This window comes from Sturnira hondurensis, unplaced genomic scaffold, assembly GCF_014824575.4.
Source record: "Sturnira hondurensis isolate 20B ecotype Veracruz unplaced genomic scaffold, ASM1482457v3 Scaffold0006799, whole genome shotgun sequence".
Lineage (NCBI taxonomy): Eukaryota > Metazoa > Chordata > Mammalia > Chiroptera > Phyllostomidae > Sturnira > Sturnira hondurensis.
In genome coordinates this window covers 703,582-720,011 of record NW_028079430.1, presented here as the reverse complement: position 1 = coordinate 720,011, position 16,430 = coordinate 703,582, and the positions used below count along the sequence as shown (strand labels likewise).

Below are 16,430 nucleotides of genomic sequence, written 5' to 3'. Positions count from 1 at the left end.
AGGAGTTAGTGGAGCCAACAACAGAGTGTAGGCACCGGGGCAAAGGTGAGGTATTTCCCTCCAACCTCAGGTGGGAGGGGCTTGCAGCGTGACTAGGGCTGATGGGTGGAGCGCCCTCCACTGGTAGTGCTGGGGATGCACTGGCAGAGTCCTCCTCTCCCCTTTGGGGCTCTTTCTGGTCTCACACTTTTGGTTGTGTAAACTCTTCTCTCCCCCACCCCCCACCATGAATTTTATTCAGGTTTGAGGATGCTCATATGTTATTTGTTGATTTTTATTCACGTCACCTCCAAAGATGTGACATTTCAGACACTTTACTAAGGCCGTGTATTGACTACACAAGCAGTCTCCGACCTGGGAACCAAGTGCTGATCCTGCGAAATGCTTATTCACAGGCCTCCTTCTACGTCAATGTCCATACCGATTGCTGGGGAAACCGAGTCTCTGGAAGAAGATAGGAAAGGGGGAGAGACCCTCAAAGTCCATCTTGGAATAGCAGGTATGGATGTGTTGTCGACTGTTTTTCACTGGTGAGATTCCCATTGTCCGTCCCAGATTTAAAGTTCGGTGGGTATTGAGTCTCGCAGAGAGAGTTTTAGTCATGCAGTTTTTAGTTAAACTCTTCATCTCGTCTCAGTGCTACGCTCTGACGGATGAAAAGCCTAGTGTTGCGATGACACAGGCCCCCCAACACACACACCCCCACCGTCGTATGCTTCCTCACCCCCAGCTACAACAGGGCACTGCAGGATGGGATCTGTGCGTCCTTTGAGCCTGTCTGTTAGCTCCTCCTTCTCAGCGCTTTTTAAAAGATTTTATTTATTTATTTTTAGAGAGAGGGGAAGGGGAGGAGAAAGAGGGAGAGAAACATTAACGTGTGAGTGGAAACACTGATCGGCTGCCTCTCACACGGGCCCCAGCCGGGACGGAGCCTGCAGCCCAGGCCTGTGCCCTGACTGGGAGTGGAACCGCTTTGGAACCTCACTTTGCGAGGAGGATGCCCAGCCCACGGAGCGCACCAGCCAGGGCTGAGCTGCTTCTCCACTGCTCTTCACAGGCTCTTGCTCTTCCCTGTCCCCACTCTCACACTTTTTGTAGCCCAACTTCCAGAACGACCATGCTGTGCTCTTATTCTCAAACATATACGCAGCCTGGCCCCTGCCTCTGCCTCCACCTCTCTTGATGTCTCCAGTGACATGACTGCCACTTCCTTGGGGCACTCCTTCTGCTTTCGTCTGTCTTGGCCATTTATTCCTTCTCCAAGCTTTCTCTTCCCGTGGCTCCCATGCCTCTGGCCTTTCCTCTTCTAGCATCTTGGAGGCTTCTTCTTCTTCTTTCCTCTTCTGTTTAAATACTGATGCTCCGCAGGGTTTGGTTCCCTCTGCTCACACTCCCTGCACACTGTCATCCGTACCCTCGGACGGACGTAACGACCACAGAAATGATAATGTGACCACGCCAGCGAGAGTTCCATCCTTTCCGTTTACACATTTGTGTCACCTCCCACCTCCCTCCTGAACTGCAAGCTCACGTCCCCTTCACGTCCCGTCTCACACTGAAAGCCGTCCGTCCAGCTGCCTCCTGAGCTGGGTGCTGAGCTCTCCCACGATCAGGCCTTGTCATTGTGTCTCCAGCACAATGCCAGGGACACGGCAGAAATTCACTGGGTGGCAAGTGGGTGTCCTCAGGTGTCTGGGTTCCGCACGTCCGGCTCAAGTCTTCCCGCCTCCTCCTCATCTTCCTGCGTTTTCCCTCTCGGTTATCCGGACAGTCACTTCTGCTTAGGCACCAGTGCTGCCATCGTGCCTGCAGGTCACCTCCCACCCTCGGCTGGGTCGTTGTGAAAACCGTCACCCCTTCACCCCAATTACCCTGTTGCCAAAGTGATCTTCCCAAGATGGAGACACGGTCATGCCGCATCCTTCTTGAAACAAAGTCCTTCCACGGCAGGCACCTGCTCCTGTCCCTTTTCCCTGTGACCTCTGTACCTGCACCCTCCGTGCCAGCTCTGCCGACAAGCTGTGCTGTCCCTGTGCCTTTCGCTCCTCCTCTCACTGGGCAGCTCCTGGACATGGGTGAGGACCGGGAGTCGCCCTCCCTCCTCCACGAGGCCTCTCCCCCGTCAGCAGGGGGCGTTCGAAGCCGCTGGCCGTCGGAGCTCTCAGTGGCTGCTTCGTGGTGCTTGTGCACGTTTTTGGGCTTACCGCTGCGTCTGCTTCTGAACTCAGAGCATGTGGTCTGTCTCATTTGTCTTGTGCCCCTGTATTTTACACAGTATTGACACCTAACCTGGTAAGAGCTTAGTAACTATTTATTGAGTGGACAAGTTTTGTAAGCCAATAGATAAAGGGGTGCATCAGGGTCAGAGCAGCCCACGCTGAGAGCGAGGTGTCAGTCCTGCGTCATTTCGGTCGGAACCGAGTCTTTGAGTTCAGATGTCGTCGTCTCTGGTCTGCGGCTTCGGGACCCTAGTAGAGCAGGACGAGGTGCTGGTGTGCACTGTACCCTCCCGTCTGTCCTGAATGAGGGCCCTTGTGTTTGGTGGCACGTGTCGGTCCGTCTGTGCTCGGTATCGCTTAGGGAGCTGCTGCCACAATTGCTGTCCCGCCCACTGGGTTCCCTTTTGCCTCTAAGTGAAGAGCAGTTCTGTTTGCAGATACGTCCCCCACCCTGTGGACGCAGTCACAGTTCTGCACTCTGGGCGGGAAGCCTGGTCCTGGAAACCCACCCTCGGCATCTGGGACATGCACTTCATCAGGGAACTGCTGCACATGGCCTTGGCACGGCTTTTTGTACATTGACTTTGAAACCCAACCCTGTGTGTAATCGGCTGCCTCGCTCACTGGCAGCGCTGCGCTCCTTGCTGTGCTGCCCTTCAGCGCAGGCCTGTGCCCAGTCGCAGCCTGGCGCTGGCAACGCGAATGTCGCCGTAACCAAGTGTTCTTCCGTTTCCTGCAGCGGCAGGTCTCTGAGAGCAAGGTTCCCTCAAACACCGCGCAAAAGCCTGGCAGCGTTGTGAGAATTATTGAGAACACATCTGACCCATTTTTTTTTAAATCAGAAATGCTAAGCAATAAAAATGGAAAGTTCTATTTAAGGTAGAGTTCTGTTAAATCCTATGAAAAACACTGTATTTCTTCAGTAAACTAAGGTATTTCAGTTTCCTACTTTTCTTACAACACAGTTGTTCCCATAGTACGGACTTAAAGGAATCTCTTTCACTTTGCAACTGGCTTTTCTTGATAACAAACTTGGAAGTTTATAAAATCCACAGAGTAGAATGTAACTGACCATGACTCGTTGGCTGTAAGAGTAACATTATGTTATGACACATTACAGATCTCTCAGCAAAGAGCGCCTCTATTCCCGATGAACTTGGTGCCTACGGACACTCGAGAACATCGAGCTATGCAAGCCAGCAGTCCAAAGTGTCAGGTAGCGGCTGACCGTGAAGCTGAGGTCCTCAGACATCCACTGCTCCCACGGGCCTGGAAACGGCCACGACGCGGGAGGGGGTGGCTTGGGCTGCTGCGTGTCTGGTGTCGGTGTCACATCCACCGTGGTTTTCTCCGACAGGGTACAGCTCCTGCCACTCGCGGTCGTCCAGCTTCTCCGAGTTCTGCCACAGGAGGAACACGTCCGTGGGAAGTACCTCGACAGGCATTGAAAGCACCCTAGAGCCGTGCGACGAAGTGGAGCAAAGAGGGGCGGAAGCAGACCTGGATGCAGCTGATAAAGAAGACACAGCTTCCGAAACTCTCAACAGGTATCCTTTAGGCCGGGTGGTGGGAGGGGGTGGGTGGGCTTTGTTTTCATAACAGTAAAAAGGAGCACATTTTTTAAAATTGTTTTCAAAGGTGCCCAGTGAAACAGGATTCGGTAGAATCTCAGCTGAAGCGGGTTGATGACACCAGAGTGGATGCAGACGATATTGTGGAGAAAATCTTACAAAGCCAGGACTTCAGCCTGGACTCCAGTGCAGAAGGTGTGTGGACCAGCCCCGAGTACATGCACACGTGTGGCATCTGGGGCGTGTGCCCCAGGGGTCAGCAGCAAAGGAGAGTGTGTCACGGTGCTGTCGCTTGCACGTTGGTGAAGTGCATTGCACACCCACAAAAATTGGAAGGTAGCTTTGCAGCTCATTAGTTTCTGAGAATGGGAATTAAATTTGGTAAAGAATGAACTTCAGACAGGCACTTTTAAAGAAAGCTCTTAACTGTATTTTTTAATTATGCATTGGTGTCTGCCAGGTTTGTATACCTTAAGATGGATGTTTATGTCTATTTTGTCATAACTGGGCCTTTGTGCCTCAAGTTACTATTGTGATTTGGAAGGCTGGGCCGTGAACTTGAAATGCTGGTGAATAACAGAATCCCTCCTGCCCTCCTTTGCATTTCCACTGAAACTGAAAAATTTACAGGCCACCCATTTGAAAGGTGTAATTATTCATGCTGGTGAGAGTAGAGCGCAGTTAGCAATGGACTTGGTTTCATTGTGTAAGTGGCTGTGAAGGGAAATCTTCCACATGAACCTCTCATGTGGAAATTTGTGGGAAGAGCTGCCTTCTTTACTCAGTTTTAAGAAAAAACCTTTAGGAGAGTTGATGAGGAACAACGATTAGGGTAGCTCTTAAATCGTCCACCTTAAACCGTGTGGGTAGCTTTTGTAAGTCTTTCGTTTCTTTAATGAAACCGAACTGGAAAAATAGGCAATGACTGTAATGTGACTGTCGCTTGGCAGTAATCACTGTTCCCACAACAAATGTTTTCCACGTGCAGAGGAGGGACTGCGGCTCTTCGTGGGCCCCGGGGGAAGGACCACCTTCGGCAGCCACCACCGGACAAATCGGTAGGTAGCCCCAGCAGCGTCTGTGGGGTGAAGGCCAGACCGGCTTTTCCTCTAAGTGTCCGCCTGTAGAAGGCGAGGCTCCGAAGCCGCGTTAGACCGAGACTCGGACGCACAGATGGCACGGGTCTCACAGGACGGGTTACAGCTGCGTCCTCGGCCCTCAGTGCTCCCTGTTCTGAGTAGGCTTGAAATTACATTTTATGCGTTTCTTTGGCGATTTCCTCAGGTGTATTTGTAGGGTGTACCAGTAGAGGATCCATAGAGCCTTGGGCAAGATGCAATGTAAAAAGGACATTTAAAAAAGACCATTCTTAGTCTGGTCGTTTAGAAAGATCGCAGCGTAATTACATTTTTGGTCAGAAGTCTTGTCTGTTAGGAGCTGTGATGCAGCCACTGAGCAACAGACACTGATCTTAACCTCTCTCGTGCTCTCCTTTGATTCCGTCTTCTTTCCAGCGCTGCTTTGTTGAGCTCCTGCTCTGTGTTCAGCACATTGCAGGGCGCAAAGAATGTGAAGGGATTCTGTTGTGGGAAACTACTGACTACCATCCGATGTGGTAGGTAGGCAAGAGAGATGCAGAAAGATGCAACGAGGAAGGAGTTGGTTGAAAAGGGGTTTACAGAGGATGTTGACACAATTCAGACTTTTCATAACTTTCACTGACTTACCCACTCATTCAGTTCAGTCACTATTTTTTGGGCCACATTGTGGGTAAGGTCACAGAGAGGAAAGAGCAGCTCTTACCTCAGCTTAGCTTATGTTGTAGCACATACGTTGGCAGACTATAGCCCTAGGGCCCAGCTGGCCCACTGCCTGTTTTTGTGAATAAGGATTTGTTGAAACATGACCACACCTGTTCACGCCTTGTGCTGCAGTAGCAGAGTTAAGTGGTACAGCGGAGACCACACGGGTCACCGAGCTAAAATACTTATTTCCTGGCCCTTCCTAGCAGGTGAGATAGGCTTTGTAATAGTATGATAAGTACTATAAAACAGAGAAGTGACGGGGACTCTCAAGAAAAGAGATGGGACCTCACTCAGAGAGAACTTTCTGGAAGAGTTGGCACCTGCAGAGCATCTTCAGGAGAGTAAAAGACAGGCGGGAGTTACCAGGCCGGAATGAAGGAGAGAAATATTCCTGGTGGTGGGAACAAATTGAAGGAACTTACAGGCGTGATGATTGTGATATATAATTACATAATAATAAGTATGTTTTGTTCAGCTCTTACATTCTCTCTTTAAGTACTCACCACATACTGTTGTTAGTTTTTAAAAAGAAGACACAAAGACACAAAGAGGTTAAGGTCATTCACCCGAGACTGTCAGACTAGCAAATGGTAACACCCAAGATTCAAACCCTTGTCTCTGATTCCAACGCCTGTTTGTTGCACTTAACCATTATACCTCTCTGGCTCGTGACTAAATAACCTACTTAGAGAACTGCCAATAACAGCTTCTTCTGAGGAGAGAGGTGTGTGAAATGGAATTGTGGGACGTGAGGTTGGCAGGTTTCTTGAGCCTTGGTTTTTAGAAGTTTTCACCAAATCTGGAAATTCTGCGGCCATTATTCCCCCAGCTCCGGATACCCTGGCCTACAATTCTGGCCCCCAGCACCGTGGAGCTGTGACCTCTGATTGTCCCGCAGAGCGGTGGGTGGGTCCCCCCACCCAGTTTTCCTTTCAAGCAGCTGGGGCAGAAATGGACGCTTCTCCATTCCATTCACATTCCCTGGGAAGAGCTCAGTCCTGTGGCCACACCTGTCCCCAGAGGAGTTGAGGAACCGTCGTCTTTAGCCAACAGCCTGCACCTAGCTAAAACTGTGAGCAAGGGGAGAGTAGCTTTGGGGGTCCAACCAGCAGTCTGTCAAAGCAAGCTGGTGAAGAAGGAACCCCCGTTCAAGATCATTTTCCCTTTGAAACTATAGTAAACAGACATAATTTACAGTACAGACCATGGACAAAGCAATTTGCCTATTGATTGATTCAAAGAATCGTTGCCCTTCCCAGGGAAGTGTTAAATTAAGACACCACGCACTCTACTTACTGCCCTGCCGGTGGCTCAGGTGGTTGGAGCACCATCCTGGACAGCAGTTGTGGGTTTGAGTCCTGGTCAAGGCGTATGTATACAGGAGGCAGCCGATCAGTGGCTGCTGTCTCTTTCTCTCTCCCTCCCCCTTTCTCTCTCCCTCCCCCTTTCTCTCTCCCTCCCTCCTCCTCTCTCTCAAGTCAATAAACATATCTGCAGGTGAGGATTTAGAAACAAAACGCCACACTATTAAGTCAACTAAAAACTCTTATCCCGCCCTGACTGGTGTGGCTCAGTGGGTTGAGCACTGGTCTGCTAATTAAAAGGTTGCTGGTTGGATTCCCAGTCAGGACACATGCCTGGGTTGCAGGCCAGGTCCCCAGTTGGGGGTGTATGAGAGGCAACCGGTTGATGTTTCTTTTTCCCTCTCCCTTCCCAACTCTCTAAAAAGAAATGAAATCTTTTTTAAAAACCCTATTATCCATTATTTCTGTGCAAGATTTGAACTGCCAGAGTCAATGTTTGTTCTTGGATGGACTGATTTTAGGATTTATATACGAACATTTTTGCCACCATGCGTCAATAGGGTAAGAACTTGGAACCATTACTAGATTATGGTGGGAGTTAAGTCTGAGAGGATCAGGGACTGGACTAATCCAGTGTATTAATTATAAACAGGTAGCATTCAGGTATTTTCTCTCTGTGATATCTTCAATCCCTGTGGAACTCAAATCTAGTAGAAAATGTCTCGTGCGCTCTCTCTTTGGAGCCCAGCTTAACGAACAATTTCCGTCACTGCTGCTGAAAATTAAGTTAAAGTTGTGTTTTCCCCTCCTGCTGCTTTAGGGTGGCGTCTGGAGCTTATGAACAAGTTGTGATCAAGCGCTAGAAGCCGGGCCAGGGTCGGGAGCCTCCCTCGGGGTCCGGGATGCGGCCGCTGAGTCTACAAGGCGTTGCTTCAGGCACGTCTGAGAACACAAACCTCTTTGAAAAGGGAGCCTGTCCGCCTGCCCAGGGGAGAGCCAGCACCGGTTCCTTCTCTGCGAGGGCCCGCCACGGTCCTTCCCCCTCCGAGGGGGCGTCGGAGCGGCGGGAGCAAGGCCACACGGCCTGCGTGTTTAGAGGTCCACAGCTTCCGTGGTCACGGCACGTGACACCCAAAAGACTGCTTGTTGTTCAGAGCATCCCGGTGGGGAGAGCCGCAGGCCCCGCCAGCCTCTGGTTTTGCTGCTGACATACAAAACCCGCAATCAAGGTGCTCCGCAGGTCTGGGCTCTGATTTCCTCTTTGTGTGTTTGAGAGACAGTAAGTGAAGACAGAAACCCAATAAACTCTGTCAAGATAGTTATGATCCCTGTTAAAGAAATCTGTATTATGCTACCTACAGCATTGGACTAAGTTCATTAACGCTCTTTAATACAATAATTGATATAAAAGTGTGGGTGTTCCTGCTTTGAGAAAAAGTTATCCTACAATTGAGACATGTAAAATGCTTGCTTAATCTAAATGTATTATCCATTGAATAACAAGTGTATTTAAGTCTGAGATACATGAGTGGGTACAAGGCCACTATTAGGCCGTGTGTATTGTGCCTCGTTCATATTAAATGAGCTGCAGAATCCCCACCACGCGATGTAAGCGATTCAGGAGAAGTTCAGCAGTGTTTGGTGTGAGGCGCCCTCATTATCAGAGCTGTCTGAACTAACCGAATGATGTCCGCTGGTTTCAGGAGTCAGCGTTTAGGTCACCTGGAGGGAAGCAGTGACAGGACGAGAAACAGAGCAGGTTTTCTCTGCAGGTTCACACTTAACCTGAAATTGAGAACGATTCCAAGGAGGGGGTGGATAAGGCGGGGGACAGCGGCTTCGCCTGCACCTGTGGCCGACTTTCTCAGCCCCTCCCCCTCCCCGTGAGCAGATTCTATGCGTTCTTCTTACTGCATCGGAAATCGGTTGTTTTGAGGCAAGAACAGACTGTAACATACATCAAACAGCGCTTTTAAAATAAGGAAATCTTATCAGCACAGCAGATAAACATGAAGAATTTTTCTGGTTTTATGAGGCAGTTTCTGTGTGGAAAGATCCTAAAATTAGGATCTTGGAATCACTTGGTAAAGAAAAATGTAGATTCCGTAAAACCAGAAATTCCCAGTTTTTACTTTTCCAAGCCACGTCCAAGGAACACGATGTGTTAGAATTACTTTGGTCTAGGTATTCTCGTGTTGGCAAAAGTGTTACTGCTTTTGCAGAAAGCAAAAATGTTATTTTTAAGAAAATAGTATTTTAAGATCCAAATTGAGAGGTTGGCGAACATTTAAATAGTTCATGTAAGGACTTTGGGGGTTTTCTTTTTTTTTAATATTTCAAGAATTGGGTATTCCAAATGAACCCAAAACTACTTTTACAAATAGATTCTGAGATTTTTAAAGAGACGACACACCCATGTAGAATATTTTGTATGTCAAGAGACAAAGTTTTCTGAGCCATCCAACTTTCTTTTTTGGAATTCATTTTGAAAGAAAAAAAACTGACCCAAAGATTTAAGCTTAGCCAAGAAAAATGTTGTCTCAAGTGATAGAGACTTGCTGTCTTGGAGAAAACAAGTGAATGATTCATTCATTGTGTATTATAGGGAAAAAAAAATCAAAGGAAGTTTTCAACAGATACGATGATACTGTTTAGAAAGAGATTTATTATTATAACATGTTTTAAGAACCTATTTTTCTATTTGCAAAATATTATTCCTAGGGTATATTTTTTATTGGCACTTCTGCGAATGATTGTGCAGTCCTGAATGATCACCAATGGCCAGACTGTAGGCGAGTTCAGCAAGCACATTCATCAGCTCCGCCAGTGGCGCCGTGACCCAGGCATTGGCCTTCTGACTTGCGCTCGGCTGCCCTTGGCCGGTACCTTTACACAGAACTGGCTCTCAGTATTTAAAAATGATACAGCATTGTTTTTTAAACCCAAAATGTAGATTTTGAAACGCAGAAAAATCATGCCTTTAGACATTCAGCAGCCACTGGGTAACATCTTGGTCTGTGTATGAGTCAATGTCACAAACATTTTAATAAGTAGGAACTCTAGGGAGGAAAGAGAGGGCATGTCCTCTGTAGCCAGGGAAGTCTGGACTCGGTTTGCTCTAGTTCGTGTTCCATCAGCGTGCTTTGCGGCCACGTTTCATTCATCACAGCCCTTAGAAGTATGTGTTCAAGGCTGCCTGCGCGGCCGCCTTACTTCCAAGTTTTCCTTTTCTTAGAGCATGTGCTGTTAATATCTTAACCACGTAGCTATTGCAGAACAAAATCTGCTTATTCAATACCAAGTCCCCTTTTGGTTTCATTTTGAGTGTAGAAAATGGAATTTGAAAACGTAGATCTCAATACATCGATTTCTAAATCTTGAACTCCAATTTCCGATCCCCCAGCCTTTGGGGAATTTGCAGAGGTGCACCATTTCCTGACCCCATGCCAGAGAAGAAAAGATGAATGGTATTTTTAAGCTAGTATTTGTGATAAGAGTCTTAAATGCCTTGTTTGGGGGAATTACAGAAGCAGCGGGCCCGGAGGCCACTTCCTGTGACTTGTTACCGTGACTGAGACCAGAGGGGATGGGAAGGGTGGCTGGGGACAGAGCAGGCCTTGGGCCGTCAGTTCACACTTGGACGGTTGACTCCCCTTTGTGGTGGCGAGAAGGCTCTCTACACAAATAGCTGACTTGGATGAGTATTTATAATCTGACCAAGTCTAGACCAGGAATCGTAAAGTATCTCCTAGCCTCCAGTCGGAACACAGTCAGGGAGCAACGACTTCTAATAAATTAAAACACCCAGAAAGAACTTCAGGCTTTAAGATTCCCACGCTAACGTCCACGTGGCAGGCTCCAGCTAGCAGGATACTTCAACATGCTACTGAAGCACTCGGAAGAGTTAGGCTTCCAGGATATACAACGACGTGCTGGAGAGCCCGGGCTCATATGATGGGCTGTGCTTTGTTCAGGCAGGTCTCTGTCTAACTGGGGCAGCTCAGAAACTCCACTCAGTCAGTTTGCCTCCCTGGTACTTCACACGACTGTAATCAGGTACTGTGATTGCTCTGTGTTTTGCCGCTCTCAATGTGTTGGCTTAGGTACTATGCATCATTTTTAATAGCTGAGATGTTAGAGAATAAAAATAAATGTAAAGGATGAAGTATGCCTATATTAACCCTGTTTTAAGACTGTTCTGGAAATCAGGCCTTATTATTCCCTTATATATGTGACTTTTCATAGGATAATATACGGGAGAGCAAAAGTGGGTTTACAGTTCATATGGAAAATAATACAGTAATTAATAACAACCCAAGAAGAAACTCTGTTTTGCAGAATCACAACTGTAAACCTGCTTTCAGCCCACTCTGCACACACACCGTGTATTTTAAATGGTTGTGTAGTGATTTCTAGCTACTCCTCTCTACGATAAAGCTGACAGATGTTTTAATTTACGCAGGCTACATGTTCTGCATTTACAAATGTCTGTGTTCATCCTGTATACGTAAGAAGACTTTCTTGCTGGTACTCATTGACCAAATCCCTTGCAGAGAAAGACATTTAAGGTACATTCAGTTTGATTGTATTTTTTGGAAATACATCTTATTTGGGGGATGGCCCTTGTCCTATGCATTTATTCTTGTGGAAGTTGATACAGCTGTGAGTAGTCATGTAAATGTTTATGAAAAAAATTGTTATTGAAGTGATTCCATTAGTATTCTGATACTTGGAGAATGACCTTCATTTTCATCTATTTCATTGTTTTACCTGCACAACTATAAATCCAGGAAGTGGTTTTTTTTCTTTTTCTTTTTTTTTTTTACAAAAACTAATTTTTTATTGTAAAGTATTTGTAATAAATGTCAAGGTGAATCTTATACACGATCAATAAAAAATCCTACCTTAAAGTTTAGAGTGTTGTTTCTACTTGAGAAGTTCAGGTGAGAGTCTGTTACCTGCCGAGGAAAGAAAGCAGCGGTGAAAGGACCAGGGTAGCGTCCCCCAGGGTTTCCCAGGGAAGGGCATTTCTCTGCACCCCGATTGGTCCTGCCCCTCAGAACGAGAGGCCTGAGTCTGCCTTCAGACCCCGCTCTGAACCTGTTTTCTGACCCGGGATGTAGATAATACCACTAACTCTTTCAGGTGGTAAGATGTCAAGAACATGCCGCAGGGTAGGCACTTGGTGTTTGTTTTATCAAAAGCCAAAGACTGGCCCTTTGTGTCCATCTACATGTGTCTTCATTGGAGCCACAGGAGATGGTCAGGAGGATGCCACTGTGGGAGATGCAGGTCCTGTCTGAAATGAGGCCGTCGCCACTCCCTGTACGTGACTCTTCCCCGTGACGAGATTGCCCTCCCGAAGGAAGGGCACTGCCAAGGCGTTCTCTCTGCTGATGCCCAATTACGATGGCAACTGAAAGGGAACAGAGAACTGGGGTTTGGGAGAAGCCTGGTCCCACCGGTTTCTCTGCAGACTGTCCTGGCTTCCCTGGACAGCGAGGTCATGAAAGATGACATGAGTGAAGGAGAGACCTCCCTGCTTGCTGGCAGTGGAGCAGAAGCCGAGTGGGGTTTGGGCACTCCAGGAAAACCCTCCAATCGCCTCCCCAGCACACAGGACCACACAGCACCACCGGGGATGACCTGGCGCCATCGCAGCAGGGCCTGGCAGCCCCGTGGTCCGGCCCCCCAGTCCCCGTCTGAGGCATGGGGAGCCCAGGCGCAGCCTTCTTGTTCTGACTCAACACCCATTGTTTTCTGTCCCGTCCTCCCCCGGCCCTCCCCTCTTTCACCTTAATTTACCTCTCCCTTGCTGTGCATCTCATACGCGGTAGCAGCACATACAAGGAAATGAAATCTTTCCATTTGCGTGATAGGAAATCTTGGGTGGAGTGAATCCGTCCCACATGACACAAGACGCAAAACAGAAAAGGCTGCATTTAGACATTCCACAAGCTGGTGACCTCTGCTCTAGAGGGGCCCGTGCGAGGAGGAAACGTCCGACCTTGCTGGACAAGTTCGTTTAGACCCCACCCCTGTGCGGTCACAGCTCAGGGAGGTCGAGATGCCTCCTGAACCCTTTTCTCTGTAAAACTGACTTCACCGGTAGACGTTTAAGTCATCTCAGCAGTGACTTTCCCCGTGTTGCAAAACCTTCAAACCTCTATAGAAACTGGCATGACTAAGGTTTTGGGGGTTTTTTCCCCTTCATCTTAGGGACTCCTCAAAGCAAAAGAATGCATTTACTCGAAGTGAGAAAAGTGTGCCACCTTCTGGCATTGAACTTCAGTGACTGGAATCAAACATTCCTCTCCCACGTGTTCCTGTGTCTGCCCCTCCTTCCCCACAGTCTGAGTTGTTACGACCAAAAAGAAAGAATATTTTCAGTATTGATTTTTAGTGACTTGAAATATTTGCAAAAAGATTTGGCAATGTCGCATACTTTGCCTAAACGGGCTGAAACTGTTTCCCTTTAGTCTGGGATTAGTGAAAGGTGCTGTAAATTCAGTTCCATGAGAATTCCCACTAGGAAGTCCTGGGCTCCCACACACAGGGCCAAGGCCGGACAGACACACAACTGTGGAAAACCAGCCGATTAGACAGGAGCAAAGAACCTCAAGTCGAGGACGAGGTGTGGAAGTAGGGAGCAATGCAGTGTTTGTAGAAAAGACAGTGCAATCCTGGAGCTTCGTTTGACTGATCCCAGCTCGGGACACAGCAGATGGATGGCTGGCCTGGGCAGAGGAAGGCAGCAGAGCAGGCAGAGTGCACCCAGTTCAACGGGAACATTAGGAGGGCACTGAGTTAATTCTCAAAAGATAGGTGCGTGCCTGGCGTGCCACCGGCTTCAGAAACTTGCTGCAAGGTGAAATAAACACCGTGCACATCTGTGACTTCCAACTCCTGCCAGCTTGTTAGATCTCGGCCATCCTCATCCCCTGCCTTGGGATGTCCCCAAGGGTGTGCATCACACAGGAGGTAAACCGCGTTAGCCACGGTTTGACACCTAGCATCCCAGACGGAGTGCGATCAAGATGGCCTCCTGTGACCTCGAGCGCGGCTCACTCCCTGGCCTGCCAGCACCCTCCACACAGCACCCTCCGCAGCTTCAGGTCAAACAGTGTGATTTTGTTGGCATCCAAACTCCAGCTGAGGGAAGTACTGTTGTTTGGAATTATTCCCTGATGGTCACTCACAGAAATGAGACCCCCCGGGGGCTGAGAGCAATACTTGAAAGAGAACTTAACTGCTGGGTATGGCGTAGATGAAAGATTGGAAATGAGAGAGACAGGGGGAAGGCAAGAATAGTGTGGGAAATGTAGAAGCTAAAGAACTTATGACACATGGACATGAACTAAAGAGGGGGAATGTAGGTGGGAAGGGGTGTGCAGGGTGGAGGGGAATGAAGGGGGAAAATGGGACAACTGTAATAGCATAATCAATAAAATATATATATATTTTAAAGATTTTATTTATTTATCTTTAGAGGGGAAGGGAAGGAGAAAGGGAGAGAAATATCAATGTATGGTTGCCTCTCGTGAGTCCCCCGCTGGGAACTGGCCTGCAACCCAGGCATGTGCCCTTGACTGGGAATCAAACTGTGATCGTGTGGTTCTCAGGCCTGCGCTCAATCCACTGAGCTACACCAGCCAGGGCAATAAATTTTTTTTTTTTAAAGAAGGAAGTGGGGAGGAGCAAGCCTCACAGAGACACTGCTAGGTCACTGCTGTGACACTGCATGGTCACATCTTGGCCTGGAGACCGGGTGGCTGGGAGCACCTTGGCCCCTGAGAAATCGTGGAAACCGTTAAGAGGGTTTTGGAGTTGCCCAGATTATGGAAACAGGAATTGAAGGTAAGTCTTAACTCAGATCTCAAGGGATGTTCCTAGTAACACACTTCATACCTCCTCGGTGGGGCGGCCCGTGGTGGTGGTGGAACAACCTTCCCTCCAAGAAGAACGTGCAGGTAACTAACTGTTTCATGCGGAAGCACATTCCACCGCTGCACAGTGCAGCTTCATTCCTTGGGGCCAAGACACCTTAGGTTTCTGTTCTTGAGGCCTCTGCTTGATATTTACAAAACTGTGTGACCTGTTCAAGTGGTTTTTCTAGAAAAAAAGGCCACTGGTTCTTGCAAAACTGGAATCTCCTTGCAGTTCATTGGGAAGGGACATAAGAAAACCTGGATAGTTGTCTAACTGGCATCGGAAAGTAGGCATTTACCCACTGGAGTTCTGCGAGGAGTAAGTAGGCATGCGGGCCTGCTGCCTTTAAGACCGGATTTCAGAGGCAGAGAATTCAACGTGGTGTGGGACGGCGTGCGGTCACTCTAAACCCCGTGTGGTCCCGCACTGTCCCACTTGTGCAGTATTGCTTTTGTCAGTTAAAGGTTAAGTCCGTGGATGCATAAGTTGTTACATCACCATGGTTTTAACACAGAAGATTAATGGTGGGAAGAAAGTTGTGGGTGAAGGTTCTGCAGAGGCCTAGAAAAGCAAGGGCAGACAGGCAAGAGGGCCTGGGGGGTGACGGGGGAGTAGGGCGGCAAAACATACTCACTGGATCGTGTGCACTCGGGAGGGAAAAATCAGCGTGGGGACAAAGTGTGAGTGGGGGACAGGCGTCTGAGGGAGCAGCCTGTGAAATTTATGACGGAACAGCTGACTGCTGTGTGCCAGCTGGTCTCCCTTCCAGGGTTGCTTTTCCCCTTCAAATGCACTTGCCTTCTGCTTACTGGGAAGTGGCCTCAACGTCCTTTCGCTTCCTGTTCCGTCGCAGGAGACTATTCAGTGGGCACAACCCCCAGCCTCTCTTATGTTTTAAGAGACAAACTGGTGAAGAAGCAAGCAGTTGCATGTAACAAGCAGTAAACCTAACCGGACAGCCGGCAGATGCCGGAGGCCCCTGTCCTTCCTCCGTTTCCATAGAGATTCTGTGATAACTTTGTTATGAGGCTGACCCTAGGACAGCCAGGGTGGGATATGCCAGAGGTGGCTCACGCGTCTGTCTGTCCCTGAGGAACACGCCGAGGGGACCGGAAGAGCAGGATGCACTGGTCAGTCCCTGCCGCGGTGGAGCTGTCATGCAGGTCAGCTCACCACCACCCTCCGGGGCCTCAGGAGGCTGTGTGTTCACTGAATCCGCTGCCTCCGGCACTAGGCGGGGCTGTACGCACTCCTCGCTCCTCCACTGCCACCACCTCCCAGGCCCGACCAGCCAGCGGCCGGAGAGGGTGTTGGGAAACCGTGGGCAGTGTGTGTATCACGTGGCTCCCGTGTCCTTCCATCACCCGCGTTCCCGCTTTGCGTGATGTTTCGGGCTATGAATTGGACATCGGAATTTAGCCCAGAGGAGGCGAGGAACTCTGGAGAGGTTTTAGAGCGACCCGTATCCCCTGGGAAAAAGTTTCAGACACTCATTTCCTTTCTGATTTTTTAATGGTAACACATGACTCCAACAACGACAAAAAAAAAAACAAAACAACCCTACCAGGAGCTCTATTCACACACCCTCAAACAAAATAAGCC

At 48.7% G+C, this 16,430-nt stretch overlaps 1 protein-coding gene across 1 annotated transcript in view; it reads left to right on the top strand.

Annotated features, from left to right (window-relative positions):
• Nucleotides 1-11,571, top strand: part of EEIG2 (EEIG family member 2) — a 51,919-nt gene extending 40,348 nt beyond the window's left edge. Inside the window, exons 6-11 of the mRNA XM_037050440.1 lie at nucleotides 396-499; nucleotides 3,340-3,435; nucleotides 3,577-3,766; nucleotides 3,858-3,985; nucleotides 4,779-4,848; nucleotides 7,720-11,571. Of these exons, the coding sequence (XP_036906335.1) occupies nucleotides 396-499; nucleotides 3,340-3,435; nucleotides 3,577-3,766; nucleotides 3,858-3,985; nucleotides 4,779-4,848; nucleotides 7,720-7,762 (631 nt within the window). The 3' untranslated portion in view covers nucleotides 7,763-11,571. The remainder of the gene's footprint in view (nucleotides 1-395; nucleotides 500-3,339; nucleotides 3,436-3,576; nucleotides 3,767-3,857; nucleotides 3,986-4,778; nucleotides 4,849-7,719) is intronic.
• The last annotated feature ends 4,859 nt before the right edge of the window (nucleotides 11,572-16,430 follow it).